Consider the following 26,883-nt stretch of genomic DNA (forward strand, 5'->3'; position numbering starts at 1 on the left):
CTGCTACAGCCCTATGTCCCGGAGGTCATCCGATCAGGGCTTACTTGCTATAAAAAAGACTAAGATGAGAAGTAAGGGTGATAAAGATTTTGCCACTGTGGCCCCTAGGTTGTGGAACTGTCTCTCCCAAACCTTAAGAACTGTGGACTCAGTAGTTGTTTTAAAAAACAACTCAAAACTCACCTTTTTAAAACTGCTTTTGATTAATTTTTGCCTGTTTTATATTGTTTGTTTTACCATTTATTATCTGATATCTTATGTGCAGTACTTTGTGACTCTGTCTAGAAAGGTGCTATATAAATTTTATTTTATTTTTTTATTTATATACAGTTCAAGAAAGTGACCCCAGCTTTAAGTTCATACATGCAGTTGTAATGTTGTAATCATAAAATTTGTACTCCAAATACATTTTCCAAACTACACCTTCTATAATTATTCATAGTTGGACCACTGCTCTACATCAGAACAAACATCAGAAGCAGTAATGAGCTCACTGATTGTTCCATGCAAAAGTTTTATGGCAATTTTCATTTTAATGGAGAGAAACAGAATATCATCTAGAAAAATCCAGAAAAAAACAAAAACACATTACATAAAATCTGTAAACTTGTCTGGATTCTGGATCCCACGATTGGAATCTGTGTCAACAAATCAACACATTACTGATACTTCTGATCTCACCTTAAGCACAGCTATTTAAATAATTAATACAAACTTATTTAGATATGACAAAACAAAGCTGGTATTTTTTAATAGGAAGGTAGAAAAAATATCTCACATTTCTTCTTTAAACATTATAAAAACCTTTTACAAAAACACATTTCTTTCTCCAAATCAGGAAAAACTGATTGTTTGTTTTCCTGCGTGTTGCTTACCAACACAAACCACACAGTTAAAGACACTTTGTGCAGTTTTTCTTATATGTGGACTTTCATGTGCTTCTTCAGATTTTCCTGTCGTGAAAATGTTTTATGACAGGCACTACAGGAAAAAGGTTTTTCTCCCGTGTGGACAACCATGTGTCTCCTAAGGTGTGCGTTTCACTTATAACGTTTCCCACATTCATCACAAGCAAACGGTTTCTTTGTTTTGTCGCACACAATAGCGTGAACGTTCCTGCAAGCGGGTGCATGTCTCTTAAGGTAAAACTAAGCAGAATATAAATTATCTGATTACTGACTACTCAGTCCATCACATCTCCTTTAAATGCTTAATTACTGTCCTGTCCCTTTAAACACTGTACAAAAGCTTTAAAAGCCAGAAATTCCATATTTTCATGCCATAGTGTTATAGAGTTTAGGGTTTGGGCTACTTTTTTACATAATCATAGACCAGACAGTACTTTTATCCATCCCACGTGTTAAAACAATGCCTCATATTTTATGATAGTGATTTTTTTAAATGAAAAATGTTATTGTTATTGTTAAGAATTCAGAAAGCAGAATAAAATTAAGATAATGTTGTGCACTTACAAGGAGGGCTCAAACATGCTGTAGTGAGCCTCTGCCTCTGAAAATGTTCAGTGTGAAAGGAAGATTTTGTATCCCACCTTTCAGCATATTTAATACTAAAAAGGATCTGACTCGGGGGGGCTCAGGTGGGAGGCAGTCACTGACGGGAGAAAAAGAAAGAATGATAAAAGTGGAACCCTCCAGCTCAGTTTCTTTGTTTCGACCGTGGTCGCTCCGCTGTGGGATCGATGGGGGCGCTAATGTGTGCAACACCCGGTGTTTGAGTTGCGGGATGGAGTTTCGCTGACACACACACACACACACACATACAACAGCGTTACGGGATATTTGTTTTGACCCTGTCTGTCCACTAACAAAGCCAAATCTACCGGGCGCACCTACCCGAGCAGCATGGCCGATAATATTGTAAGTACAGCGGCGGGTGGGCTCCGGCTAACGTTAGCTAGCCTGTTAGCCGGACTCCTGAGTGATGAGGCAGCAGAATTAGCTTGGCTAGCATTAGCCAGCTAACATGAGCTAAGAGTGACCAGGGCCTGTTTAGCTAGCCGGCTAATATGATAGCTAGTAGGCTAGCTGACGACATCCGAATGAAAAGAGTCATTGTTGGCTAACGAGAGAGCGACAATAACGGCCGGCTTAAAATGACTGGCATATTCTTTCAGCTCTTTAGCATGACAGTAACACGAATAGCTCGGTAACGATGGGAGCTGTGATGTTGCACATTCACCACAAAAGTGATATTTAGTTAGTCTGTGAATGAGCCAGTACACACTGACAGCTTTCCAGAGTAGTTCAATGTCAACATCGTCATGTTGCAGCTAAAAACCAGAGATTGATGAGCTAACGATAACCCCACTTTTCTTTCTGCACTGTCACGGTTGTCATAATACCCCGACACTGACACCGGAGGGGGGCAGAAAGGGGGCTGCTGCGTCCTGGTTTTGACTGACAGGTGTTTGAAATGCTACAATGGATTCGGGCTTTTACTGTAACGGCTGAATTGTGGGTTTATTTCTGTCCCTCCTTTAGATCATCAGGGTGCAGTCCCCAGAAGGGATGAAAAAAATTCCTTCTACAAAGAGGGAGACAGCTGCTGCTTTTTTAAAGAAGGTAATGTGTTAAATATAACAGCACTCAAGCATCTTGTTTTCTTTTGTGCTCTAAGGGCTGGTTTCCAGCCTCAGGATTTATCAGTTTGGCCTGGCACTCCAGTATAAGGGGGTCAGTTCAGCCTTTAAATGAAGGTGGTGGCTGACTTCTGAACAATGCAGGATTTTAATTAGTCATGGCTGCTGTCTTCTTCCCTAAGCCCCATTCTGCCTTTTTATAAGGATCCCTGCTGACAAACCCACTGAATAGCTAAGAAAACAGTTTAGTTAAAGACTTCTAAACACATTATAGTTTTAATTCAACTGTAGATAGTATGCTTTATTTGATGTTTGCATAAGATAATGAAAAATGATCTGTGAATAGTTGTCCAGCAGTTACAAACACAATAACATCTAAGCCTGGGCCATCATATTCTGTTCTGCTTATGACCTCTTTGGGTTTCTGAAGGAGTGGGAGAAGATGAGGGAGAGTGAGCTCAAAACAGTTGTCCTCAGTTTTTTCAGATGTAAAGGAGGGGAAACAGGTGTTTCCATAAACTGCCAGGCACCAGCACTCCTTCACCTCAAGGCTTTGTCAGCTCATCGTTATTATTTATTTTCCTGGAAGTAGTAACACCGTGTCCTCATGCAGTTGAAAAGTCACAAAATTCAGAGTAGCATCCTAATCTGCACGCCCTCCCTCACTTCATCTCCAGTTCACAAAGATTACCCATGTTTGCTGCCTTCAGGGTACAGTGGTGCCACATTGTTTTAAATTGCTATGCATTGTAAAATTAAGCAAGAATAATAGACATAAAATTAAATGGTCACAGTTTTCTGGCTGGAAGAATGAAAGGCTATCTGAAAGCCACCGTATAGTTGCAAAAAGACTTTGATCCAATAGAAATCTGGAAAAAAAACAACTTTTTGTTTTGACCTTTTGGTGACACCATGTTTCAAAAGGGGAGATTATCAGCTCTCTCAGTGGTTATTAGGCTACGTTCACACTGCAGGCGAAAGCGCATCAAATCCGATTTTTTTGACCCTATGCAACTCATATCCGATCATGGTATGACAGTGTGAACGGCACAAATCCGATATTTTCAAATCCGATCTGGGTCACTTTCGTATGTGGTACTGAATCTGATACATATCTGATGTTTTAGAAAGCGACTGCTGTTTGAACGGTCAAGTCGCATTAAATCCGTCATTTACGACACTGACACAAGACACGCCAATTATCAGCACTTGAGAAGCGCCTGATAAGACATCGCGAACACTTCCTGGCCATCCGGTGAAACTGTTGGGAAGACAACGTTGGAGAAACGTGAACATTTTATTTGTACTGTATAATCTGCAGATTCTGACAGAAATCTGCAACTATCCTTTGAAGCAGCGCTCCTCTAAAACAGCAATAAGGATCATTATTAGGTTATCTACATTATTATGTAAATAACAAAATAACTTAAAGCAAAAATTGGGAAACGTGAAGTCCAAAGTCTTTATATTAAGGGCCATCAGTCAAACAATACTGTTTGCTCTGGGTCTAAACAGAGCGCGTTGTGTGTGACGTCTTCTTTTGCGCATGCGGGCCGCTTTGAGCGTTCACACTAGAGCGCGTTTGCTGTCGCATTTTATTTGTAGTGTGAACGAGCAGACAAAAAAATCGGATTTGATCAAAAAATCGGAATTGAGCATTAAGACCTGCAGAGTGAACGTAGCCCTAGACCCATCACATGCAGTTACTTGTGGCCAAAACAGCAGGAATGTTATTCTTGATCCTTCAAAACAGGTCTTTTTAAACCAAAGGGCTATGATATGCTAGTCATGTTAATACTGTCAATCATAAGGATGTACTGACATATGAACCAAATATAGTCATTAGCTGATATTGGCCTATCAGCAAGTAAGATGGCATTTATCCACATCAGTAGCTGATTTTTATCTGTTGTGTCACATCGGTCGTCTGCTGGCAAAAAAGCAAAGAATTTCCCACTCGCTGCTTTCCTCCACACCAGAACTGGATCCAAGCCTTCTGTACGTTATTTCCTCAGTACACTGAAAACCTGTGGAGGCCTCTTATTTTTTCCACAAAGAAAACTGATTAGAAAATGTTTTATCTTTCAATCAGTACAGGAGTGTTATGTGTTGTGTGTGGGCTTTGTTTTGTTTTGTTTTTTTTCCTCCTCTTGTGCCTGTACATGCATGAAGCTGTGTAGGAAGTAACAGAGCAGGTCGGTCCTCCACCGCTCCTGTGCGTTTTTGTGGATTGTGTTTGATGTTTTAGAGTCCAGGCATTGCTTCACATCACAGAAGGCACAGATAAAAGCAGAGAATCTATTTTTTTTATAGGACTTGAATTTTACTGAAGGCCTGTTAATAATTTAATCCACTTCCCCAAATCTAGTGCATAAAATACAGGAAATTCCTGTATCCATTTACAGCTGTCTGGTAATGTTGAACCCAACATTTGCACCAGTGGTGAATCACTGCTGAGCTGGACTCACATCAGATTTGGACAACTCCTAATCTGATGTCAGTCCAACTCTGCAGGAATGTGAACGCCCTTTGGTGTTTCAAGAAGTTTGGCTGACACAAACAGGCTTCAGAGATGTGAATTTGAAGACCTGCAAACATGAACTGTAAGTTAAAAATTTAAATCTAAAGACCTTCTTTACCAAAAAGGACCGAAGCCAGTGAAATGACAATAAAAAAAATGAAGTGATCTGCTCGATTTGTAAAATATCAGGTGTTCAGGTGACGAGAATCTGCAAAGCAAAGATAGGAAGTTTTAGCAAATTGACAACAAACGTGGTAAAATACAGTGTGAGGTAAGAATAAGGCACCGTAAGACTTATAGTAAAGCTGACAAATGGTATTTCTCCCAAGTTATACAAGTCTCACTTAGCAAAGGACTTAAGAGCCCCTCTGTTTCTGGGGAAATTTTCTCTGTTATGCTTCAATTTTACACACGAGGATGGGAAATAATTACATTTGCATTTTAATCACTGTCTATGAAAAGCCTAAAATAGAAGCATATAACGCAGACAGAGCACTGCAGCAGCACCTCATCAAAAATGCATTTGTTAAGGCAGGACTGTGTAACTTGCAATTCAATGGAAAGTTTTCACTCCGCACTGAAGTGCAGCTATGAGCCAGACAGGAGCTGAAAACAGTGTCTGATTGTGTACTTTTCCCATAGTGAAGAGATCTTACGCTGTTCTTTTGGTGTGTCATGAGAAAAGTGATCCCCAGACAACCTCTATGCTTCTCACTGCTCTTCTGTTCTCTGCTAATTTTATTAGTGTGGACTTTAAAGACGTTATCAACTGGTTTAGATGTTAGATGAGGGAAAGTTCTGCTGAGCATTCTTTCTCCTGAGAAAATGGCTTTTAGGTGGTTGTTGAATGAAGTACTTTTCAGGTGTAGAGTTCTGGAGTGCACCGGATCAATGCCACTTTCTTCCTCAAAGTGAGGAAATAAAATATTGGCGTTTAGCAAAATTCTAGTGAAATCCAGTTATCAGTTCAGTATATTTCATGTAAGAGAGCCATTAAAGACTAATCAGATTTGAAGTCAGTATTTTTCTCCTCTGTCTGTAACTAGTAAACGTAACAAGGTGCAAAATATGCAGCGCAACATGTCTCAAGTAAAACAGTGTTTATAGAATGACACAGAATACCAAAAATAACTTTTTTTTCACACAACCCAATATGTAAGTTTTTGGGTTTGTTTTTTTTTACCATCAGTACAGGTTAGAGTCAACTATTTGGATTTGTGGAAGTTTCCTTTGATTCTGTCTAAAACCTCTTTATCAGATCTGAAAATGCGTGTATGTGGAAAAAAGGCCCACACAGGGAAATGATCAGCATCCCGCTGAGTGTATTACAGTTACATGATGTGATGTAAAAGTGCTACGAGGGAGACCCTCCTGTTCGATCCGCTCAGAGTGCTTTTCTTAAAATGTTTTGGCACAACCATAAAGAGGTGTTCCTCCAGGCAGGTGTCTTTTCAAGAGCAAACTGTCTTTACACAAGAACCAGCACATGTGATAAGAATTCCCTCCCGGCAGCACAAGGCTTTGACATTTATGCTTAATGATGAATTTAAAGTGTCTTGATGGCTACCAATGTTTTTGTTCCAGGCGATATGAAATGTGTGTCGTATCGATGTTCTTGTCAAAATCCGGCACTGCTTCTCCCACAGGTGGCCAAAGAATTTGGGTTCAACTCTAATGGGTTTTCGGTTTATCTGAACCGCAACAAAACCGGAGAGCTCGTATCCCAGAACAAAACCCTCAGCATTCTTAAGATCAAGTAAGTAGAAACAAACAGACTTTAACCTTTAATTAGAGTCTGAATTTCACTCTTGCCTCTCCGGGGAGTGTTGGTTTCCAGAAATACTGTCGTCTCCGTCGACCTCCACAGCTTTAATCATCTTCTTCTTCTCTCTCGTGTTTTGTAGGCATGGGGACATGTTGTTTTTGTTCCCTTCAGAATCCTCCACCTCCTCCGGGGAGGTTATGGACACGGCCACCCCTCACACATCTTCGTCGCTACCATCCGTCTCGTCCTCTTCTTCGTCCTCCATGATCCCTCGGTCCTTCTCAGCGCCCCAGGTCCAGGAAGACGAGATCGATCAGTATCTGGCCAAGCAAGATGGCAAGATCTACAGAAACAGAGATCCGCAGCTGTAAGGAAGAGGACCAGCTGCACACATCTGACCTCAGTGCAGATGTTGGATACCTAATCACTCTTTTCTTGTTCCAGATGTCGCCACGGTGCCCTTGGGAAGTGTGTACACTGTGTACCGCTAGAGGTGAGATATTTCATTCCTGTGCTTTGTTTCTTAAATGATGAATGTTAGGGCTATAAAGCATGTTTCTTCTGATTCCAGCCTTTTGACGAAGACTACCTGAATCACCTCGACCCACCAGTGAAGCACATGTCATTCCACGCATACCTTCGCAAGCTGACGGGCGGCGCCGATAAGTGAGGAGCTGTTTTTAATTTTCCAGTTTGGTTGCTCATAATGTCAGACTCTGACACTGTTCTGATCTCCTGCAGGGGGAAGTTTGCTGCTCTGGAGAACATCAGCTGTAAGATAAAGTCGGGCTGCGAGGGTCACCCTCCCTGGCCGGAAGGCATCTGCACCAAGTGCCAGCCGAGTGCCATCACACTGAACAGACAGGTATGTCACGGTAACAAGTGTTGGGAGAAATGTTTGTTTACTTCTTTTATCAGCAAATATGACACCGAAAATACTTGAAGCGAACCATCCTGTCCTGGGAGCAGAGATGGGCAGTAACGCTTTACTTGTAACGCGTTACTGTAATCCGATTACTTTTTTCAAGTAACGAGTAAAGTAAGGGATTACTATTGCAAAAACGGTAATTAGATTACCGTTACTTTCCCGTAGGAACGCTGCGTTACTGCGTTACTAAAACCGTGATTTATTGATTCAGACTCTAATTAAAGGATTTATTTATTATCAGTAATTAGTTACTGATTACTTTTTTCAAGTAACGACCAACACTGCCTGGGAGTACTCCATATTTCACCATATGAGAGATGGAATGAGCTCCAGAACCCTGAAGTGGTTTAGAAAATGAATGGATTGGATTACTCTGCAGCTGTTTTACTGAAAATGTGCCTATTTGCTTAATGCTGCACACATTTTTAATGTTTCCTGTCCCTGTTAATAATTTAGATCAAAGTTTGGTGCAGGCGCATTAAATGGCAGGTGTGCATTACAGTTCGCTTCAGTACAAAGTGCTGAGCAACACTGGGAATTTAATCCCCAAGTATATTTTAGCATGCAGACTCCTCCTCCTCCTCCATCTTCAAAGAAACTTGATCCATGTCTAAAAAAACCAAACAACAGTCCTGAGTATCACACCGTGTATGTTAATGTAGTTTTTCTTCCCCCCCCCAGAAATACAGACATGTAGACAACATCATGTTTGAGAACCACACCATTGCTGACCGCTTCTTGGACTTCTGGAGGAAGACGGGCAGTCAGAGGATGGGCTACTTGTACGGCAGATACACGGAGCACAAAGACATCCCCCTGGGCATCAGAGCGGAAGTGGCCGCCATCTACGAACCCCCACAGGTGGGACATTCTCACTGAGCGTGTTACCGCCTGATTCTGCTCTGCAAGTGAAATTGTGTCTTAGTTTATTTGCTCAATAAGGTTAAAGTCCTCACTGAGCATTAACTGCATTTAAAACGATGCTGTGTTTCAGAATGCCACCCAGAACAGCCTGGAACTGTTGGATGATCCCAAAGCTGCAGCCGTGGACGAGATTGCTGCCAAACTGGGCATGTGCAAGGTTGGGTTTGATTTCCCCTCAGTGCTCTGTTTGACCTCACATTGCTTTCATGTTTGCATACAGGCAGAACTATATGTATGCACATATATACAAAAAATAGATGCCTCTACAGTCAGACCTTAATCCAGTGAATGGATTCCAACTCCACCACTTAGGCTGCAGCTGGCAGACGTCCTTGTTCTGCTTTGCAGCTTTACTGTGCTCAGTACTTGTTCTCCTCCTGGTAGAGTGGCCTTCCAGCTACTAAAGGGACTACTGTCAGTGTCGAGTTGGAGTCTGTCAGAGAGCTCAAGACACCTAAATGACCCTGATTAGCCTGCTGCTGCAAGTGGGGCATGGATGACCAGGGAGAAAAATCTGACATGAAACTTAAGGGTGTACTCAAAACAGGCAGTACATAACATGCCTGACCACAATTGTCCCCCAGAAGTCGAGTTAGTTTGGCTATTGCGATCTCTATCCCCACCCACCCTCTGGACTCCAACACTTCTTCAGTTAAAGCTGCAGATTTTCTATGAAAATCTCTTTAATTAAATAACATATGTGTAAGGCCTGTCAGAGGTCAGCCTAAGATTAAAAACATGGCAATAAAATAATGAAAGTCATGAAATGGATTATTTTTAATGACAGTTTCAAAAATAATTTTCTCTGCACTGTTTTTAGCTCATATTGTGCTATTTTTGTATCCTAATCGTGGTGGTAAGTTAAAAGAAAGCTTTCTATGGAGCTTGGATATCTCAGAGGGCACAGCACAGGCAGGCGTATGTCCAATCAGGTGTAGCTCGGTGCTTGGAGCTGTCAGTCATCTGTCACCACTGTTTAGTGGCTCACACGTCATGTGTTTGATACTGTGAAGCACGGTGACCTTCACATGTAAAACGGGAACAGCGATGGGGAGATGCATGCTGTTGCTGTAATGATGCGTTAGTGTGGTGGGAGAATAATGAGAAATACAAATTTATTTTGAAAGGTTGACGAAGCACAAAAATATTTTTAAACTTCAAGAATCGGGCGTATGCAGTGATGTTAATCCTTGCATGTGTGTGTGTTTTTTGCGTATCACCTGGTGTGTTGTGGTTTTTGTTTATCTTGTTTTTGTTCTATTTGGATAAAAAGATGAAACTTTGAGAATTGAGTTTAACTTATAGCTTTGTTACATCATGTAAAATCGCTGAATATTCGAGCAGATAATCTTATGAGTGGACAAAAGTTGGTAATTATTTAAGTGTTTGCTTGTTCTGCAGGTGGGGTGGATCTTCACGGACCTGCTGTCTGAGGATACGAGGATAGGCACCGTCCGCTACTCGAGAAACAGCGTGAGGATCCATCTGACTCAAAGATGATCTGTTAGTCTTAATTGTGGTGTTTTCCTCTGCGTATCCTTAATGGCCTTACTTGTGTTAGGACTCGTATTACCTGAGCGCGGAGGAGTGCATCACAGCGGGATACTTCCAGAATGAACATTCAAACCCCTGCAGACTTTCTCGAGACGGACACTTTGGATCCAAATTTGTGACTGTGGTCGCGACAGGTTGGTACTGTTTCTTTTCTTGTGAGTGGTTTATGAATGAGAAACACGGGAACATTTTCTTCATTACTTTATCAATGCAGGCATGGTTGCTTGATCATAAACCACAAAAAAGCATCTCTTCCCAAAATGTCCTTTTGGCTTTTCCAATGGGAACACAGTGGCATCAAATCCTCACGTCACACCCTAACTTGTCGTTAACGTGGAAAATTATGTACTGAAAAGCAGAAGGGGGTCGATGTCCTCTTATCTGCTGAACTTATAAACACACTGGACAATTATGCAAGTAGATAACCTTTTTTTTTGGTCATATAAATCTACCACACCTGTAGAAAAATATTTCAGGTAAAGGTGGGCACACAGCAACTCATGCAACTGGATTTTTATTTCGTATTTGTATGTTTTTCAAATAGCAGAGCCCTTTATTTTTGAGCTGTTTCCATCAGAGCCAGTAGCGTACTGCAGTTTGGGCGAAGTTGTAAAGTTTAATCATTTCTTTTTGTTTGTATCTGCTGTCGGTTATAGACCTTAGAAAAACATTCAGTATCTGCAGGTCACACTTCAGCAGGCTAAAAAAAGTGATTTGGTGCAACTCTGGGTATAGTTAGTGGTTCAATCACAGATAGTTCAAACCTAGAAACCTGCTTCACAATTTATTTGGGTCAGTCTAATACAGGGTGTCCAACTCCAGGCCTCGAGTTGGTGTCCTGCAGGTTTTAGATGTGTCCTTGATCCAACACAGCTGATTTAAATGGCTAAATGACCTCAACATGTGTCTCGAAGTTCTCCAGAGGCCTGGTAATGAACTAATTTGATTCAGGTGTGCTGACTCTGGGTGAGATCTAAAACCTGCAGGACACCGGCCCTTGAGGCCTGGAGTTCCCCACCCCTGATCTAAACAGACTTAAATCATTCATTAATCTGCACATCCCAGAGTGCAACACTCAGCATGTTGTAGCCTCTCCTTTCATATATCCATAGAACTCTTACAATCTTAAAGAAAACTGGTTTAGGTGTTCAGTTTACAGTTTTACTGTAAGGTCTGTCAAGTGTTAAACTACGACTTAAAACATGTGCGTCCATTTGAAGCCAGAGGAGCGTTGTGCAGGATCAGGGATGAATGTTTTCGCCCCCTTTTGTATTTGTTCCAAGAAAACACCCAGCAGTGACCTCAACACTTTTATTTGCATGAGTGAGGCCTCGGCAGCCAAAGCTGATGTCATGGCTACACATCTCGCAGCGAGCAGGGGCGAAGTCCATCTGTTTTACTGTTTGTAAATCACTTCCATGTGTAATGCTGAACAGACTTTACACACTATAGTGTTATTGCAGTGTGCATGATTTCCCTGTTGATATTTTTAACTTCTCATCAGGTTGTCTTTGCTTGTTAAGATTGACTTTATTCTGGCTTTGTCAAAGATTACATTTTGTGGTAAACTAATCAGCTTATTTATATATTCGTGGATGAATAGAAAGCTATTTAAGGAGAACTTAAACAGCTCGAAATCGCTTTGTTTAGTTCAGCTTGAGCTGCTAAGGTGACTAAAAAGTAGAGCATTCAGTCAGCAACATCTACTGAGAAAGGGTGAAACGCTTAAGGTTCTCAGGGGAACCTGTGGATTATTGATGGTTGGCTTATCTCAGGATCCCTGATCACCTGATCCACTTTATACAGCACATCACATGTCACTGCTGTCTCTGGCTCTCTTGATAGTCTTGTGGTTGTTGCACAGCTCTCCTAACTTGGGCCTTTGTTAGTGACTGGCAGTTGCTTTTGCAAGACTAGTTTTAAAATCATCACCATCCCTAATTTATTTGCAATGGAAATAATATTTTTGTTTTTCGGCGAGTGTTTATTATTTATTTATTTATATTTCTCTGTGATGTTTTATGTGCAGGTGGTCCAGATAACCAGGTGCACTTTGAAGGATATCAGGTGTCCAATCAGTGCATGGCTCTGGTGAGAGACGAGTGCCTACTGCCCTGCAAAGACGTTCCCGAGCTGGGCTACGCTAAAGAGTCGAGCCCTGAGCAGTACGTACCAGACGTCTTCTATAAGGTGAGGTGCCGTATAAAAAAGCTCTGATGTGATGAAGTGTGCACGTTTAAGAAAAAAATAAATATTAGGTACTTATTTTGGGGTTAGATGTTACTTATCAGCTCATCCAGATGTTGAGATTGATTTGTCTGATTTTCACATCCAACAGGACAAAGACAAATTTGGAAATGATGTCACGTTTCTAGCTCGACCTCTTCCCGTGGAGTATCTTATTATAGATGTGAGTGTTTTTAATAATACTTTTTGTTTCTTTAGTGCAGCAAACTATATTCTGACACAAAGGAGCTTCCAAAGAAAAGCGTCTGGACTTCTTTAAGTTGCTTGAAGACGTTTCACCTCTCATCCGAGAAGCTTCTTCAGAAGTCCAGACGCTTTTCTTTGCAAGCTCCTTTGACTACGATGACCTGGATGACTGAGAACCTTCACAGACACATATTCTGACACTAAATTTCCAGAAAACTTGTATAGAGAAATATTATTTTCTTTGCAGATAACCACAACTTTTCCAAAGGACCCCCAGTATACCTTTTCGTCTACGCAACGCTTTCCCATTGAAAACCGGGATATTCTTGGAGAGACACAGGTAAGTACTGTCAGCATGAGTTTGTATTTCCCCTCATCCGATTCAACAAGGTATAAAAAGGCGATCAAAGTATTTGGTTTAAGGGGAGGATAGATGGTCCCAGTTTGGAAATTTAACTGATCTCTCATCCCCTTCGTCTTTGTACTGTTTTCATGCTAATGCATAAAGACAGTCGCTCGTCCGTCCGTAGTGTGGCTGTCTTCTACAGATAGCAGAGACACTGAAGAATCCATCACAAATCTTCCAGACAACCTACAGTGGAGGTTGTGGGCAAGCAGGGAACAACAAAATCCAATAGCTGAAAACACTCTTCATCTCCCGTGTTGTGGTAAAATGGCAGAGTGCACGGCATAAGTGTTTAGAAAGGAACTCTCAGACAGTGAATTTAAAAATAGCAGCCATGCTGGAAACTGTGTGGACATGCCGGAGTGACTGACTGTGAAGGTGTGGTTTAATAATTCATTTGTTTTTCTTGTTTGTTTGCAGGATTTTCACAGTTTAGCCACATACCTGTCCCAGTGCACCTCCACATCATTCCTGAACATCGTGTCAGACTTTCATCTTCTCCTCTTCCTCGTCACCAATGAAGTCATGCCTCTGAGAGTAAGTTCAAAGCCTTGACGCGTTCAGCTTTTCATTTGTTTCCCATTTGTAATGCAGACGATGGGCTGGACCGCATTCTTCTCCAGTCTGGAAGTAGTTACTCCTCCAAGGATGTTTTCACTCAGACCTTTCTGCCCATTTTCAAACCGGCCCATCGCGGCGGTCGCAAACATTGTTTTTCTGTAATGAACCGCTTGATCAGATTTGGATGTCCTACATAAAGCACAGACTTGCCAAACATAAATTCTCCGGTGTACTGTTTTTGCTTTTAACTCCTCAGCATCTTGAATAATTTTCAGCAGATAGATGAAAGCTTGTGTTTGTATCTGCAGGACAGCATCGGGCTGCTACTTGAAGCAGTGAAGACTTCTAATGAGGATCTGGCACAGACCTGGAAGAAGTCTGAGCAGTGGGCCACCATCGAGCAGCTGTGCAGTAAGTCAGCTTTTTATATGAACCACAGATTTAAATTCTGTTTTTGAGGGCCTCTAAACTTGGCGTCTTGATGGTACATTTCATAAGGTTCTCATCTGCACATAACCATAAATATATAGCAACAGCTGCCTCCCCTGTGAGTCTCTTTTCCTGCAAATAGACTCCACCATGTTAAACTGCAGCTCATTATTAACCTTACATGCTCTTTCTAAAGAGCGCCTCAAATAAACCATGACTGCACAAAAAATGTTCGATCACACGTGTGTTTGATATGGTTGGTATTAAATATTACTAATAAATATGAATAATTTACTACGGTTAAAAAACGAATGTGTCTCTGGACTGACTTTGAACTGCAGCAGGAGGAAAGAAGCTGCAGACATTTCTATAAAGTGGAAAATCACTCAGATTGTGTGTGCTGCTGATTTGAGCTCATTAGTAAGCAGATTATTGGGGATTATTTAACTCAGTAGACCACAGAAATAAACTCTGCCTGCTTGTGACCTCTCCATCGTTACCACCTGTAATTTTCCAGGTTTCCACCAGTGTATTACGAGCTGTGTCTAAGGTGACGCCCTGTTAATACTAAGTTAGCTTGTAACTCGTTATCTTGGTGTTCTTGTTAACTGTTTTAACATCTATAGACAAGACTTAGGTTTCAGTTTAAAAACAGGGAGTAAAGAACCAAACAGATGTTATATCCGGATGTGATATCCACTCACTTATATCCACTTATTACTGAAAGAATCCTGAATGGACTTCTGTAGGAGAATAAACAGCAAAGATGGTGGTAGCTTTTTCAACCTTATTTCAAGTGATAAGTTAATTATAAGATGCTTAATGCCGGGCTCACACTGTGCAATTTTTGGCCCATTTTGAGCCGATTTTTGAGTCGTGCGACCGTTTTGGCGATCGACCCGATTTTGGCCTTCATCGTGCGTCGTGCATCGTGTAGTATACGTGGGGTAACGAGAAGCGATTAACACCTCACGACCAGCTCCCGATCATCAATCGCTTGGTCGTGAGGGTGTCACCGCAGTTTCTCACACTGCGCACGCGCAAACACAAATATCAGCGAAAAAGACGGCGCAGCAGTGCAGCGTGTGATCTGGACACAAGCGACGGAGGCACTTGTAGAACTTTGGAAAGCTCATCCGAGCCTTTTCGACGTGGCCTCACAAAATTATCACGACCACAACAACCGTGAAAATAGTTGGATGGACATTGCTGCTCAATCACAGCTGCCTGATCATGTTTTTCATTAGCAATTTAGCAAAGTTGATGGCGGTGGTGTGCGTGTCTGTGTGAGTGAAAGACAGAGAGGGAGAGCGAGCGACAGAATTTCTGTTATAACCTTCATTTTATGGACGCACAGTGTGAGCACTCGGGTCGCATCAGAGCATCGGGTCGTATAGTGTGAGACCTGCATCGTGACCTACGAACTTCTAACTCCTGCGAGTCAATCGTACAGTTTGAGACTGACAAAATCGCACAGTGTGAGCCCGGCATTAAGAGTGAGAGGACAGATGTGTTTCTAGGAGGATGTTGACTGTGTGTTACTCTGCCTTTGTGCAGGAAATGTGAAATGCATCTAAACATCTGTAGAAAGTTTTATTTTAATACTAGTTTAAATAGACTGCTGGTGCCACCACGAGCATGATCAGATTAACCAATCAGCCCCTGAAAATCACCCTGGAAGAAGTCCCTACAGAGTAGCTTCCTGTAGTGGGAACGCTCATAAAGGTGTAGGTCCACTCAGCAGTCGATCAGAGAAAAGATGGCGGCATACTTCTCAGAGAGGCTGCTGCTTAAAACCACTTCTACTCTTCACTGTGGTAATATCCTGTTTTTCCTCTGCTGTCCTTCCAGGTACAGTGGGCGGGCAGCCCTCCAGCTCTCTGGATTACGGGGCCATGGGCGGCCCCTCGGTTCCTGCCTCCTCCTCCGCCATGTGGTCCTGCCTCCACTGTACCTTCATGAACCAGCCCGGCACTGAGCACTGTGAAATGTGCAGCCTGCCCCGCAGTTAAAACCCTTCGCCCTCGGCCCTGCTTCCACACCCTTCACCGATCGAGCTCAGTCACTGCACCAGGACCAGCTGCGAGACTCTGACGGCGTCAGCGATCTTTTCTTTTCTCGCCTCACGTCGAAGCCTCTGCCCTTCCCATCTCACAGGCTGCTGTGACGTGCAGAGGGATTTGCTCGTTTACATCAATTTCACTGAGTCAAAATAAAGTTGAATCAGAGTTTTTTTTTTGGTTTGTATCCCTTCACATTGTTGCTTTTCTGAGAGGCAGAATACATTTTAGATAAAGCACTCTGTGGCTGAGGCCCCCTTTCACTCGAATAATCCCGCCCTCCTCGGCTCAAACAAATCCTGCTGTGACTCAGGACAACAGCGAAGACTCGAGTGTTTGGATGTTTTCTCACACCAGTGCCCCGCTCACTGTCACAATGTCTTCTGGAAAATCTTGCTGTGTATAAATACATTTAAGAGTTGATACTGTTAATTTAATTAAGCATTTTTCTTTTTGGTTTTTTATCAGATTGTAGCGTATACTTTAACATTTTGAATCTTCACAGTGGGCTCGGCTCCGTCAGGTTTTCATAGGTCTCTTTGATGAGCCCCTTAAAGTACAATCATCAGTCAAAGCTCAGACCTGGAAACGCTACGAGCTGCAGAGTAATCCCACTTAAATAGAGTTTCTATTTTCAGTATTAAATTTGAAAAGACGCCCTCCTCTGATCGAACACGTTGGTGATGATCTCCCCTTTTTTTGAATGAGCCTAAAGTTGTTTTTTTGTGTTGCTGGTTTTTTGTAGCGTTTGAATTTGGTGGTTTGAACTCGAGCAGGCACAATATGTAGCTTCTTATTTTATCAGCTGTATGTTCTGTGTCTCTGTTAAACTACATCCCCAGGACAACCACCCGCCTTCATCGTTCTCTTCACCGACTCGCCGAGTATCATCCGTGAGGTGCTTTAGAAACAACCGGTGCTCGCCACTTTCACCTCCCTGCCTGCCAGCCAGGGCAGAACTGATGTTCCTCCACTGATGGTCCCCTGCAGGTTTTCTTTTCTTCTTAATCACTCTGTGTGCGAGGGGTCGCAGGTGAACACGGGGGTGGAGAGGGAAAAACACCCAATTTAAACCTGCAAACTAGATGGCACCACCTCCCAAAATCCACGTTAAACCCAGAGTCTGTTCATCCAATTTACAGCAAATTACTTTGCAGTATTATAGCAGGAAAAGCTTCGGGTGTATTAGTGATTTTTGAAATCAGTCCACCTGTATTTTACCTGCTTACACTTGGCAGAGATGTCGGCTGTAAAAGAGGATCTGTGGAAGTAAAGGGAAGTTTGTGGTCCCAGTACCTGTTAAAAATACCCTTAAAAGTCTGACCATCGCGGATTTATGACGATGGTTTTCAGTTTTATTTCTGCATCAAATATTGGGACCAAGGCATAGCATCATAAGAAAAAAACCCTCTTTTGTTCTGGTGAACATGCGGTGCTCAAATCTTTTCTAACATCTAAGCAGAAAAACAAAACCAACTGATGTTTTTTGTTCATAGTGTTGTTTAAAGGGAATTTTGGGGAGTTTGACACGTGGCCAACGTTAGCTTTCACGACTTTGCATTTTTCTAGTACTTCTAGAAGTTTTGACCTGTTTAATGCATTAAAAAGGGACACAAACACCATAAAGCTGCACAGTAGCTAATGCACACCATCTTCAGACTGTACATAAAAGATGGACCTAGCCACAATATTTAAGTCCCAGCTGAGGGTCTCCTCTGCTGCAACATTTGCATCTGGAAACTGAAAGGGACTTGTGTAATCTGTTTGTGACTCTAATAACAAACAAAATTTCCTAAATGAGCATCACGTGTTCAAGAAGACCTCAAACAATCAACAGAAAACTGCTTAATCAGGTTTTAGATCTTTCTGAGTCGCCCCCTGCTGGCCATTACAGAGAATGCAGGTTTAAGGCAGCGCTTGTATGGCCGTAAGCTCCGTCCATCTTTTGTTGCCACCTTATAGGTTTAGTTTGGGTGTTTCTTTTTCCCCCACCCCAACACTTTTTTTTTTTTTTTTTGCCCCAACAATGGTCCACATTAATGAAATCAGTAATCAGTACTGTAGAGTTGAACTGCAGCTTTTGAAAATAGGGCTCTTCAGGTCAGAGGACGAGTCGTGGGCGCCAGATTCCTGCTATTTATGAGACGTGTGCTTCTTTGTAAGACGGTAATTCCATTGATGGAGTGAGGATATATTTTTAGTTGTAGATTGAGTTCTTTTCTTTTTGCCCGGTGGTATCATTATCGCCCCTCCTGAGCGTGATTTCTCTGATGTCATGCTGACAGACAGCGGTGACCTTTTCCTTTTGTATTGACCCGGGGGCCGTTTGCTGAGCAAGCATGCTCTTGGACTTGCAGCCGTTCCTCACTTTCCACAGAGCTAACTGAGGACCCTGAAAGTTGTATGCTGTTGACCTGGATTTGAAACAATAAAAAAGGAGTTGATGGAAAAATGCTGTCTTTGCTTTGTTGGTCTGCCTGGTTCAACATAAATCGATCTCTGGAGGATGAATCTATGCTTCATTTTTTCAGTGGCACCAGGCTTATCCAGAGCCTTTCGGGCATGTTTTGCCTCTGCAACATTTTCCACTTACACCTCAGTTATCTCGATGTGCTTCCAGGCCAGATGACAGGTTTTCTCCAAGTATTACATCCTGATCAGATGCTGAACCACCTCAGCTGACTCCTGAGATGAAGAAACGGTGACACCATACATTTTCAGAGAAAAATAATTTTAAATTCATTTGTGACATCGTTCTTTCAGAGCTCATGGTCATATGGTAAAATACTGGTAAATGGAAAGCTTTACCTTCCAGCTCGGGCCTTTGCAACTTCTGCATGACTGGTGACTGCTGGAAAACCATCAGTGAAGTCAGGCAGGAGAACCTCGCTGGGAGCCGCTCCTGAAGGCAGACCTGGGAAGAAAGCCATGTCTTGCTCTGTGGCGCTCGTGAAGAATTAACATGAGTCTGCTGGCCTGTGGACAACAGCCTTTATAATTTAGTCTTACATTTGTTTTGTAGACGTTATTTTATAACTAGGTATCAACTGGTTTAATATTTCCACATTAAAATATTTATGTCACCATGAAGGCATCTCTCAGTAAATTCCCATGATATGAAGTGGTATGTTTACATGCAGATAAAATGCTAATAAAGTGACTGTTTAATTGCCATGATTAGACCCTGTGGAGGCGATCCGGGTCTGGCTGGTCTCCTGTGAGCTCACATGGACGGCAGATGAAGAGCAGGAATTTTTAAGCTGACCTTAAAACATCAAAGAGCTCCGCTGAAGCTCTCAAAGGACTGAGATCATATTCCAGCTTTTACATTTTTACATATGCTGTTTTGTTTCCCTCCTCTCAACATTTTCTGCCTCATTAAATATTGTTTCTAAGCTTGAGGTTATGCAGCCCTCTTTTCTTCTGTTATTTTGACCCCTCAAGCTTAAGAGTTAACAGAGATAGAAAGCAGGTTTCCCTCCGCTGTGAAATCCTGATATATGATGCTCCGGCTGATGGGAGTGAGGACTGAAGACCCTCCCTCTGCTTCAGATTAAAAAGCATCCGTTTTATCCCGATCTCTTTGTTTTACCTCTGACTGCCAGAACAGGTGGGTTTCCTACACGTTAACTACTTCGACTGCTGTTTTCCTTCACGGCTTCACACTCGGTGACTGACAGCTCTCAGGGGTTCATTTGTGTGTTGTTGGGCTTATTTTCATCAGGATGAGAATCGCTGGAGTTCTGATTGTGTTGTCTGCAGCTCTGTGCATCGCTCAGAGACAGAAAACAAGCTGGAGACCGGAGTGGGATTACAGGAATGAAGGCAAGTTTAACAGCTCAGTGTTATCAGCTCGACATTACAGGGAGCTTTTTGAGAATCTGCTGCTTGTTATATTTTCCATAGAGTTTTAAGCATAACCTGATCGCACTTTGGAGCACAAATAACCTTTAAAATATAGAATATTAGTATTTAAATGAAACTGAATTCAGATATTTATAGTTAAGCATCTGAAAATGTTTACAGTTTCAAATAAACTCTTTTTACATACAAATCTGGTCGTTGAGTTACCATAATTTATGCATTTAGCCAAAAAGATTTGTTTCCTGTCTTTTTTAAAAGTAATTCTTTCCGCAGAGCTTTTGCTCATTTTACTTTTTTGTTTGTTTTTGTTTTTTTAATCTGACTAAATACATCTCAAATAAATAAATACATTTCTTATTAAACCCAAATGCTTAGAATAAATGTTACCAGAAGTGTTTTCAAATAATTATTCTTAGTTTTCCTCGTTTAATGTTTGTCCTGGTAATACTGAGTGAATATTAACAGATCTGAAGGTTTACACATCAAGAGGCTTTCCTGTTTTCTATTTTGAAGTAATCTGCTGGAAGTTGTAAATGAGCTATATTCAGCAGCTCAGGTGTTTTTCAACAGGATTCTGTGTGTTTTTTCTCATCTACCTAACTAATGTTAAGGATTAGTTATCAAAAACATTTCTATTCTGAAGAAGCAGTGACTCAGACCTTTTAAGAAAAAAGAAATTCTTAAAATTTCTGTTATTGTTGCTCAGATTCATTGGTTCTGTGAACTTAAAGTTTATGTTATTTTAAAAAAGAAGTGCTGTTGAAGAGAAAAGACCGTCTGCTAAGATGATGTTCATCTGCTTCCTTCATTTTCAAACATGTTTTATAAATCCCGGGAGAGCCGCGTCTCCACTAAAATCTACACCCATGACAAGTTTTACAAACCAGCCAGTTTATAGAGAAACTCATCCACAGTCTATGAAAACTATTATTAGAAATTTTGGGAAGATATTCATTTAGTTATAGGTAAAATTCTGGATTATGCTGTATCTAAGACTTGTACATTATTATACTTTGGTGTCATTACGGGAAATGTGATGAAAGAAGATAGATACATATTGAAAATTATGCTTGCTGCCTGTAAAAAGGCAATTAAAAGAAAATGGAACAAGATAGACCCACCATCACAGGACGAATGGATCAAAATTATAGATGAAATACAAACCATGACCTACAGAATAAGGACTCAGGAAGATCAATACCATAAAAAGTGGGAGAAATGGACTGAGTACATAAACCCAGCAGGATGAAGACCAACACATTGATAATGAGAAATGATCAAACTGTAGAAACAAAGAGATCCAACATGTTTGTTTTGTTTGTTTGTTTGTTTGTTTTTTGTTATCCTACTTGTTGTATTTATCTTTTTGTTGTTGTTGTTTTGTTGTATAGTGTATAGTGTTTAAAGAAAAACAATAAAAAGAAAGTATAAAAAAAGAAAGAAAACTATTATTAGTTGCAGCTCTGCACTGACTTCCCCGCCACTCTTCCCTCCCTCTTTTTTTTACTTCTTTGACTTTTTTCTACAAGGTTAAAATAATTCATGATACCTGTATGAATGAAGTCATGTAGTACAGTTCAGTTGTTGCTGATGTAATAAGTTCAAAAGCAGAAAATAATAAAGTGTGTTTTCCTGGCTTGCTCACCTGCAGCAGAGAGAGTGAACACCAGAGGATGTGCCAACCTCACGCTGGTTTTAGACAACTGGAAATACGCCATCATGACGCAGGTCAAAGATCTGCTGCTGCATGACCACAACACTGTGCTGCCCGACTATGGCAGGTGAGGTTTTCCAAGTCTCCTGCGGCACAGTTACATCAGTCTGGGTCTGCGGGCTTTGCGCGTCAGTCGAAATGTAAAGAATAACTGTAACATTAAAAGGTCAGCTTTAATTTGAGCAGGTTTACACAGATATAGAAAGTAGAAACGAAATGCAAATGTTCTTGTTTCTTTTCTTCTAAATGTGACCACAATTTTTTGTCTTTAAATTAACATTTGGTGTTCAGTATGATTTGAAAGTAGCGACTGAGGCCATGAACTCATCAGGGCCTTTTTCTTACATGGACTAATGTACTTGGACACTGCTTTCCACAACCAAGAGGTGAAAGAGGAGAGACAAAAAAGAGGGCGCAGAGAAGAAATATAAAACTGAAACTGTTGGAGAGGAAAAAACACTTTAATTTCTTTGTGTTCTTTCAGGATCCAGCCTCTGTCAGAAGCTCTGGGAGATCTTTACAAAGAGTTCAACTCCCTGAAGGAGCGTCTCGCTGAGCTCACGACCAAGTTTGATGGAGTGGAGGCTTTCGTGGACGATGTGAGATTAGGGAGGAGCCCTGCACCACTCCGAGGTGAACCCCGACCCCCAGGGTCACTGCCAGGGGAGGCGGATGGTGCTGGAGGTCGGCCCAGTGGAAGGAGGAGCCGGGTCGTAATTCGGAGAATCAAGAAACCTGCCGGCTCACAGGACTGAGGATACAGCATCATACTGTTAATGCCGGGCTGAGACGGGGTTACATGTTTGTCTTATATTTTACCTCAATGTGTTTTCAGGTGCAGTTTCACTTTAAAGCTGTGCCAACACATTTATAACTTGGACTTGAGAAGGAGAGACTGTAAAATAAACTTAATTTACACCTTAACGCTTGAGTTAACACACATGTTAATATAACAGCAAAGAAAGCCCACACTGAGTCCACACGAATCTGCACAAAAAGTCTCAGATGTTGGACCAAAAGCACAAAAGTAAGAACATAAATAAAGTGCACTGTGTCGGCACTCTTTCTGTTTTGTTCAGTCCATAGTAATTAAAACATGCTGCTTCTTATAGCATCTAACTAATTTTTAATAAATGGAAAATTACTATTTCCTCCAGAGGAGTTGTTATACTCTTCTTCACCAGCAGATGTCTCCCCAACATCACAAAGATCAAAACAGTGATTTGGTTGACTGAGAACTTGGTTTTCAATCAACTTCGATCTCAACATATTTGACTGAATACAAAATTGATTTAAACTTGTTGTGGTCAATAATAATAATAATAATAATAATAATAATAATGACATGGTTTTCTTGTGTTCTTTCAAAATAAAAGCCTATTTGATTTGCCTAATAAAAGCATGTTTCAGTTTTGATTCTTCTCTACTTGGTTTTATCGGTGCGCAGTATTGTTTGGATCACTTTTGTGTTTGTATGTGTGTGTGCATTTTTTCTAGTTAATTGAGCCCAATAGCCTTAGTGCTACTTCACTTAACCCTTAACCAGGATTTTGTTATCTACACATGCAGGAAGTTCACAGGTTCATTAAATAAAAGTTGTTATGAACAATACTTACCCATGGTTATTAATACCCATTCATCCATTCATTTTTTTTTTAAAGTGACGTCAGTTACTAGTAGTAGTAGTAGCAGCAGCAGTAGTGGTTTTTGATACGGGCGACACGGGCGGTTGCCCGGGTCTGCTTGCTGCTGAAGTCAAAGTAAACTTTATTGTCATCTCCGCTACGTACAGTACAGAATATAGAGAGACGAGGCTCCAGTTACAGCAGTGCAAGTAAACAAACAATATATATAGGAAGAGTAAGAAAATAAATATACACTTTAGGACCAGGGGTAAAGGGATCAATAACAATTTAAAATTTATCATTTACAGTTTGATGATTTAAAGTCTCACACACAACCCATCGAAAGGGGAGGGAGACCTGCTGCTTCCAAATAGAGCACATTTCAATCATAATGCTGTAAACTAACTAAGCTGTAACTAAGGTGTAGGTCTGGGGCGCCAGAGGGAGCGTTCGCCCAGGGCGCCAAACAGGCTAGGACCGCCACTGAGCAGCAGCAGTATCATTTAGTGAGAATAATGTGGATATATTACACATATTTGATGTGATTTTTGTCTTTTTCTTCAAAATAAACCTTGTGCTTTTGTCACAAAGTAGTTTGTTTGTTTTTTTTGTTTGTTTTTTTACTATAGAATAAAACATAATAAAGATAAATGTAATTCACAGTAATAATGTCAGAGGCTGGGTTTCTTTGTTTTGGTACTGAAAGTGAAACTTCCGATCATCACCTGAACGCGGCATAAGTTTCTTCTTTGCAGAGAGTCACACAGAAACGAAACTGAAAAGGTTGCTTTCCGGTTTAGGGACTCTCAAGATTTTACCTACAGAAACAAGACGAAGAAATCTGTAAAGACTGCATTATCTAACTAACTACTGACCTAAACGGATTTTTATAAAACCGGGTAATATTTTACAAATACAAACGTATATGTTAGATCAATAATGGGGAGATTGCGGGTAGGCTTGTGTGTCTGAACATTTGGGGACGGTCCCTGTGTGTGGGCGGGTCCATCAGGAAGTTAAGTAAATGTTTGTCTGGCAGATTTTTAGTGTACGACTTGCGAAGCTAACATACAAACAGGTAAGCAAGCACAGCATGAACTTTATGTATTTTTGTCTTTATTTAATAAATGTCACTTGGTTATTTCAGATCTTACGGTCATTCTTGTCCTTTTATCCAGTAATAACAAGCGTACTAGATTATTTTTATTGTATTCTTATTACCTTTAATGCCACAGTCGCTTCTCAGCATGTTTTTGTGCATCTCTGGTACTTTATGGTAGTTTTTACTCCTTGTATTAGACTTTATGATGCTATTTTGTCAAAATATGATGCTGTCATTTGCTGTTCTGCTTCATTTTATCATAAATTAATTGTTATTATATTCAGGGATTAAAAGCTGTAACTGTGCCTGTATTTTTATATTTAAAGACAGTTCCCGCAGAGCAGGGGCTCACCTGAGAAAGGTGTCCCTACAGATGGAGGAGGGGGGAGGACACCCCCACTGTGCCAGTGGGCAGCAGGTGCAAACCAAGGAAGCAGAGGATTCTGCAACCAAAAGACCGCGGAAGACAAATATGGTAGAAATGCAGTCACAACAAACAGCTTTCAGGGCCCTGTTAGTGGTGTTTGAGCCGTCGTGAAATATATAAATGAATGTGTGTTCCAGGAACATGGAGCTGGAAACCCAGGCAGGAACAGTCGAGAGAAGGAGAGGAAAAGAAGGAGAAATCAAAGAAGAAAAAATGCTAAAGGAGAGGCAGATGTCAAAAGTGAAAACACACAGAAGGATCAGAATAAGGCTATGGAGACTGAAAGCAGCCAAACTCAGAACAGCGAGTCTTTAAAAACACAGCCTGAGGTTCCCCAGACTCAAGACAACTTGCAAAAAGGGGAAAACAGCGGCGAACAACCACAGAAAGATCCTAAGATGGTGCAAGCTCAGACTCAAACAAGGAAGCTCAAAGGCTCAGATAAAGTCACACAGACTCCAGTTGTTACTCAGAAGAATCAGGAAACACAGACAGACTTTCCTGTGCCAAAACAAGACGAGGGAAAGGGTGAAAAGACTCAACCCGCCACAGAGAAAGCTGCTGAGGTGCAAGAAGATCAGAAGAAGCACACATCTGGACCCAAGCTGCAAGGAGACAGCTCAGTTCAGACTCCATCAGAGGAAAATCCAGAAGGAGGAGCATCATCAGAGCCAGCCAAGGAGCAAAGAAGCGAGAAGGAGTCAAAGCCTAAACAGGAGAATCCCTCTGCAGAAGGTTCAGGTGGTGCATCTCAAACTGAAGAAGGTGCCAAACAGAAGTCTTATGCCAAAGCTGTGGCTGGAGTTGGAGGGAGTGACAAACAGTCCACCGTGGCAGCCACTAACACGGCAGAAAAAACATCCCAAAGCACACGGTAAGACTGATTTTAACTGTTTATTTAAACTCTGGAGCTGAAGCTCACATTTAAACGTTTATCTTTTTCACTCACAGTGATCGAAGCCCAGTGAGACCTCCACCCGGAGTGCCTATGTTCACCTTTCACATCTACGCTGTGCTGGACAAAGCGTTTAGATTCAACCAAGAACACGACAGGCTTCAGCTTCAAAATGAACAAGGGTATTTCTTCCCCCTTGTAATAACACATTTTGTGTAAGTATCTATGATGTATTACATGTTGTATTTTTTATTGTTCTTTATGTTAGATTTTAGGACAGTAACATACACAAGAGGTTAATAGCAAAGCTCCTATGGTTCCACAGTTTTTTCCTGCTGCTTAGGATGATGGTGTGATTCTATTTTGTGTTTGGCCTTTTTACTTTATACATCAAAGTTCCTGTACTAACATAGGTCCATAAAGAATTTCTTTCCTGGTTTGGCGTGGAAGGATTTCTGTGGTTTGATCAAACCCCCAATTAACCAATTTTTTAAAAAAATATACATTGGGGCATTTTAGCCTCTTTCTGTTTTTTTGACATGACAATGGAGGAAAGCTGTGTGGTAGGGCACGTAAAATCACAGAACGAGGTCAATGCATTGTGAGGTTCATAGTGGGCAGAGGTCACCAACTTTCTGTAGAGTTATTTGCTACAGACCTCCAAACTATGTGTGGCCTTTAGATTAGCTCCAGAACAGTGCGTAGAGAGCTTCACCAGCTGCACCCAAGCCTTACGTAACAAAACACAATGCAAAGCATCACATGCACTGATGAAGTGGGGAAAAATGAGATTGGCCCGGGAAGAGTCCGCAATCCAAACGCCTTTGGGCAGAGACTGCTAGGCCAGGCCTTCTTGTTGAACGTCACTGTCTGACTTCACAAATGCACTCCTGGAAGAATGGTCAAAAATTCCTATAAAAACTCCTAAACCTTGTGGAAAGCCTTCCCAGAAGAGTTCAAGCATTTACAGCTGCAAAGGGTGGGCCGACATTAGGGCTGCTACGATTAGTCGACTAGTCACGATTAGTCGACTATCAAAATCGTCAACGACTGATTTAATAGTCGAAGCATCGTTT

General features: G+C 41.3%; 3 protein-coding genes across 3 annotated transcripts in view; all 3 read left to right on the forward strand.

Moving 5' to 3' along the window:
* The first annotated feature begins 1,687 nt into the window (after positions 1–1,687).
* Positions 1,688–18,632, forward strand: nploc4 (NPL4 homolog, ubiquitin recognition factor). The gene is made up of 17 exons (XM_087844954.1): positions 1,688–1,877; positions 2,502–2,582; positions 6,767–6,876; positions 7,025–7,252; positions 7,330–7,378; positions 7,457–7,551; positions 7,627–7,750; positions 8,495–8,674; positions 8,808–8,894; positions 10,139–10,210; positions 10,299–10,425; positions 12,321–12,481; positions 12,630–12,701; positions 12,972–13,064; positions 13,551–13,667; positions 14,000–14,102; positions 15,972–18,632. The coding sequence occupies exons 1-17, from the start codon at positions 1,863–1,865 to the stop codon at positions 16,130–16,132; spliced, it is 1,875 nt and encodes a 624-aa protein (XP_087701080.1). The 5' UTR covers positions 1,688–1,862; the 3' UTR covers positions 16,133–18,632.
* A 1,163-nt stretch (positions 18,633–19,795) lies between these two features.
* Positions 19,796–22,981, forward strand: LOC148101811 (uncharacterized). Its single transcript, XM_087844971.1, has 3 exons — positions 19,796–20,005; positions 21,696–21,825; positions 22,243–22,981. Exons 1-3 carry the CDS (start codon positions 19,906–19,908, stop codon positions 22,511–22,513), a joined length of 501 nt encoding a protein of 166 aa, XP_087701097.1. The 5' UTR covers positions 19,796–19,905; the 3' UTR covers positions 22,514–22,981.
* Positions 22,982–24,409: 1,428 nt separating this feature from the next.
* Positions 24,410–26,883, forward strand: part of rnf213b (ring finger protein 213b) — a 40,641-nt gene continuing 38,167 nt past the window's right edge. Inside the window, exons 1-4 of the mRNA XM_006793250.3 lie at positions 24,410–24,461; positions 24,812–24,960; positions 25,050–25,786; positions 25,864–26,022. Coding sequence (XP_006793313.2) covers positions 24,859–24,960; positions 25,050–25,786; positions 25,864–26,022 — 998 coding nt within the window. The 5' untranslated portion in view covers positions 24,410–24,461; positions 24,812–24,858. The remainder of the gene's footprint in view (positions 24,462–24,811; positions 24,961–25,049; positions 25,787–25,863; positions 26,023–26,883) is intronic.

This window comes from Neolamprologus brichardi, chromosome 8, assembly GCF_056152115.1.
Source record: "Neolamprologus brichardi isolate AB-2024 chromosome 8, ASM5615211v1, whole genome shotgun sequence".
Taxonomy (NCBI): domain Eukaryota; kingdom Metazoa; phylum Chordata; class Actinopteri; order Cichliformes; family Cichlidae; genus Neolamprologus; species Neolamprologus brichardi.

Bases quoted from the DNA above. Each gene is read 5' to 3' on its own strand.
- nploc4 (XM_087844954.1), top strand. The intron at 2,583-6,766 runs GTAATGTGTTAA...CTTCTCCCACAG, and splicing joins CTGCTGCTTTTTTAAAGAAG to GTGGCCAAAGAATTTGGGTT. The intron at 12,702-12,971 runs GTGAGTGTTTTT...TTTTCTTTGCAG, and splicing joins TGGAGTATCTTATTATAGAT to ATAACCACAACTTTTCCAAA.
- LOC148101811 (XM_087844971.1), top strand. From the start codon at position 19,906: ATGAGAATCGCTGGAGTTCTGATTGTGTTGTCTGCAGCTCTGTGCATC. The intron at 20,006-21,695 runs GCAAGTTTAACA...GCTCACCTGCAG, and splicing joins GTGGGATTACAGGAATGAAG to CAGAGAGAGTGAACACCAGA. The intron at 21,826-22,242 runs GTGAGGTTTTCC...GTGTTCTTTCAG, and splicing joins GTGCTGCCCGACTATGGCAG to GATCCAGCCTCTGTCAGAAG.